This window comes from Cariama cristata, unplaced genomic scaffold (assembly GCF_000690535.1).
Source record: "Cariama cristata isolate BGI_N322 unplaced genomic scaffold, ASM69053v1 scaffold38601, whole genome shotgun sequence".
Taxonomy (NCBI): domain Eukaryota; kingdom Metazoa; phylum Chordata; class Aves; order Cariamiformes; family Cariamidae; genus Cariama; species Cariama cristata.
Window position 1 is genome coordinate 429 of NW_009600538.1, and position 4,615 is coordinate 5,043.

The 4,615-nt window shown below is 35.8% G+C and overlaps 1 protein-coding gene across 1 annotated transcript; it reads right to left on the reverse strand.

The window, feature by feature from the left end:
- Positions 1 to 915: 915 nt before the first annotated feature.
- Positions 916 to 3,902, reverse strand: LOC104169209 (GTP-binding protein 10-like; the record flags this gene model as incomplete). Its single annotated transcript, XM_009710052.1, has 4 exons — positions 916 to 1,251; positions 2,091 to 2,214; positions 3,196 to 3,273; positions 3,795 to 3,902. Coding segments are annotated over 4 exons (531 nt in total), but the record flags the coding sequence as incomplete, so codon positions are not given.
- Between the last annotated feature and the right edge of the window lie 713 nt (positions 3,903 to 4,615).

The window sequence follows — 4,615 nt, forward strand, 5'->3', positions numbered from 1 at the left end:
GGAAAATCAGAATGAGAACCAATACTAATGATGAAAACTGGATTATGAGAAATCATACCTTTCTTCCCAGTGACTGCTTTAACAAAATTTAGAGAAGCAGAGTTTGATAAGCATACTTACAAAACAAGACCAAGTTGAGAAGCCTTTGATGTATTCAGTCTTTCTTTGTTTTGCAATCAATTTCATAGCTTTAAAGTAGAAAACACCCTGTACAATAAAGGACTTCTAATTTATTTTTTTTAAAAAGTAAAATGTAAGTATGCCTGCTTGCAATACAAAAACTGGAACATTAACTATTCCCAAAAATGTATACCTCTGTGGAAATGCAGTCATCATTTTCTTCACCAAAAAGTAACATATACCCATGACTCCATAAAAGGAGGGAATCCCAAATTAAGTCTGGGAATTTGGAGTCAGGACTACAGTAGGCACCAGCAGGTGTGAAAAAAAACCCCAACATTACACAACAGCCTTGCTTTTTCATGTTCTTACAAGTCACTTCCTTCCAGCTATTTGTGTTTTCCTTTAAATCTTTAAAAATAACAAAAAGCCCACAATCCAGTGCCTGTCAAAGTAGCAGAACTGGTTCACCTTAGAAGCACTAGACCCTGGAAAATTGCTCCATCAGAAATTTCCCTTGGTGTTTCTGATGCCCATGTCAGAAGATGCAGAGTGGCTGAACTTGCTCCTTTGCTACCTGTGCAGGTTATATTCCTTCCATTCAGTTCATTTGGAAAAAAAAAAGGTCCAGGGATCATCAGTTGTTAAGCAGTGCTTTGAGTTGCACACACTTTGGTCTTTACTCTGTTGAGTCAGTAGCCAATGTAAATCACAAAAAAACTGTTCTTTTCCCTTCTGTGCTCTACCCAAGCGCTAAAAGAAATTGAGACAATGGGGGGGGGAAGGGCGGGGGGAGCAGAGAACTGGGCAGTGGTGGTAGAGGGAACAAAAATTAAATGGAAGGTCTGCACAGCAATGGGTTCATGTACATACTGAAAATATTAAAATGTGTTGGATCCAGCCAAGAATGCTAGCTTCTATTCATTTGTTCCTCTTCTGAAGTGTGTAAAAGTAGTAGTTTCTTTTTCCGATATTCTTCATTCTCCTGCTCTGCTTCTTCATCTATGGATTTTCTTATACATGCTTTTAGTTCCTCAATTCCTTCTCCAGTACATGTAGATATAGGAATTATATCTTTGAATTCAAGTGTGTTTGCAGGAATCATTTCTTCCTGTAGTAAGTGTAAGAAGTCTGAAAAATCATATTGAAAGAGTTAGTACAATCCCCAAATACTGTATCACTACAAAGCCCATAAAATTCCATTAAATTTAGAAAATAAACTTTAATAAACTACAGTAATAAATGTAACTGTAATTAATATAAAGTATTATTTGCTTAATGAATCATTAAAAAAATAGCTAAAGTCTCAGAAGACAAGCACTAACATAGCAGTTATAGCATACTTACGCTCTCATGAGAAGATTCTATACCCTTCCTTTAAGATGAGTACAAAGAAATGCCAAGTTGCAGAACACGGGACAGAGACTGTTTTAAGCCTTCTTGATTCTTATACACAAATCACCATCCCTGGAGGTGTTTAAAAAAAGACTGCACATGGCACTTAGTGCCATGGTCTAGTTGACATGGTGGTGTTAGGGCAAAGGCTGGACTCGATGATCCCAGAGGTCTCTTCCAACCAAATAGATTCTGTGAAATTGAAGTAAACCTACATAGGCCTGTCCAGAATTTTCATGTGTTTTGGCCAAAGTCCCATGATAAATTGTATATACATCAGTGTCTGTCAAGGGACCTTCAACGCACATTACTGCAAATTTACTCTCCCATATTATAGCTGGGAAAGGTCTTCTGGATATCTCCATTTTAATAAAATACTTCCCCAACAGTGAAGCCAGCACTACAAATGCATATAAACAGAGGAATGCAGGAAGTAGTTTTAAAACCTATGTTCAAAGAATAAACTTAATAGCTGCCTTCACTTCAGTTTCAAACACCTCCTTGCCAATGCAGAGTTACCCTGATGAAATCTTATTACTACTTTTGTCAAAGGTAATTGTTGAAAGTTAATTTACCTTGAGGATTCTGTAGTTGTTTTGTAAGTTCATTCAAGTTATCCTTTGCACAAAGCAAATCCATTTTATTAATGGCAAGAAGCGCAGGCTTTGTTAGAAGTTCCTCTTTGTACAGCTCCAGTTCCTTAAAAAACAAGTAAATTTGCCTTAAAAAGTATTTGTAGTTTAACAAGCACTACTTCAATTTTACATCTCTCTGATTTGTTTAACTGGCTAAATAGTCTTTGATGCCTAGGCAGCTGTGAGATTGACTTAGGTGCTCAAGGATGATGTACTAAAGCAGTCTGACATAAGAAAATAATATTTAATGATTCAGTGATATTTTGCTCAAACACAGACACTTCAGGTAAAGAGGCTGGCTGATTCTGAAACAGCCTCCTATAAAAGGAATGACAGTTTTATTTTTGTTTTTCTGATATCCACAAACAAAAAAAAAATCAACTGCAAGAAAAGTTCAGATCAATGAAACGTGTAAGAAAATTCTTTGGTGAGTTTTCTGATTCTTAAGTATTTTAACGGACTATGGTTAATATCAGAAATAAAATCACAACCACGAATAAGCTAAAAATAAACAGCAGTAGCTGAAATTCAGAAGATTCATCATCTTAAGTCATACAGCTAGACAGAGAACAGCTGCTAAACTTGAAATTATATAAAATGTATTCTTTTAATCAGAAGCAACGGTGAGAGATAGAAACACTGATCATCTGCAAAGCTGAGGCCTGATGTCTCATTGCCATTAGGCTATGCAGTAAGGGCATCAAGGCAGGGATTTAACTATACTAATGTATTTCTACTTCTTAAAATGCTACCAGACCGGGGAACTGAAAATTATGTGTCTTTTCACCTTTAGTTGACTGTGAGAAATATCCCATATGCTCCAAAGATTAATGGAGAAACAGTTGTGCCTAACAAAATAAAGCAGTTTCATCTGGACAGTTAAAAATAAAGATTTCATCATTTGGGAGAATCCTAAGCTTGTTAACTGGCTTTCTATTATAAATCCAGAAGATGCACTAACATTTGAAAGTTCTTGATCAAAACTCAGCCTCTTCCTTGGCTCAACACATAACTACAAGTGTCAGTGAGGAAGATGAGAACTTACCTTTGTTAGAAGCAATATAGTTTCAAAGGCTGTTCTGAACCGAGTCTTAACAGACAGCTGAAACCCAGAAATATCAACCTGAAAAAGTTAAACAAAACCAAGCTTTGTAGTATTAAATTATGTTACAGTATCAAGGTACTCTCCATCAACTACTTTGCAGTAAAATGTCTATGTACATGCCCTCATTCCTGGGCAAATAACAGAGGCAACTATACACCAAAGTAACACCATAAGACACTGGAAGCACAAATTGGTTGGTTCTGATAAGCTGTTTCTCAAGGCTCTGATTTTTAAACCTCTTTTTTAAGGGGATCTTACAGAAAAAAGAAAGGAAAAAAAAAATCACCCTATGCTTTAATTATGCTTAGAACACTTCACTGCTCTAAATTAATTGGCAAATTTTAATCATAAATTCTATTTAAGGATTTATCATCAGTCATTTGAGCATTCCATTCTGAAAACAGCATTATAGCTATATTTATCAGAAAACATGCAAATTACAAATGGTTTCCTAAATTCCAACTACACTGCAATTAAGATACATTTTATTTACTGCACTGCCTTTGATTTCAGTAAGCTGTAAATTTTATTTAACTTACAACTAAAAGAAGTTGTTTGGTTCTTTCTACATGTTTGAGAAATTTGTGGCCCATCCCTTTGTTTGCATGTGCACCTTCAATCAGTCCTGGGAGATCAGCTACCGAAATCTAGGAAAACAAAAGTTCAAACAAAAGATTTCAAACAAGCAAAAATGGTGATTTTAATCAACACCTATTATCATTTTATATAAACAAAAGAATCCAGATAAAGGAATGTCAAAAATATCTGTTTTGAGAGACTCCTTTTACAACTATGTGTATTCCTTGGAACTGTGTGTGGGATTAGTTCTCCAGCGGTATGCATTGGATGTTTCAACACATTTAGAATCTATCCTCAGAAGATCAGATTTAAACAAAATGCTACTATTACACAGACATTGTGCTCCTCATGTTCCCGTCTATTTATTTACAGCTGTCTGCAAAGTAGAAAATAGAGGGTACTAATACCCCAGCAGAGATCTTGCAAAATTTACCCATTACCTAAAAATAAAACATACTCTGAAAGGCAAGAAGATTAGGCTATCACATTTGTATAGAATTCAAACTGTCACTGGAAAGCAAAATAAAGTCTGTTCTTTGTGGCTACAAAGGATCATTATTCCAAATGCAAACCCACTTAACATTGTTCCCGAGTGTGAGAAGCTCCAAGAATTTGTCTTCTGCTCTTCAACTGAAATGAGATTTTGATTAGTATATCAGCTTCCAACCAGGGCCCAGCAAAGACTGCCACAACGGACAGGGATCTTCTGATTTTCTCTGCTGGTTGAGAGGGTTGTTCACAGTTGTAAAGGACAGCTGAGACAGACTGAAAAAGAGCAGAA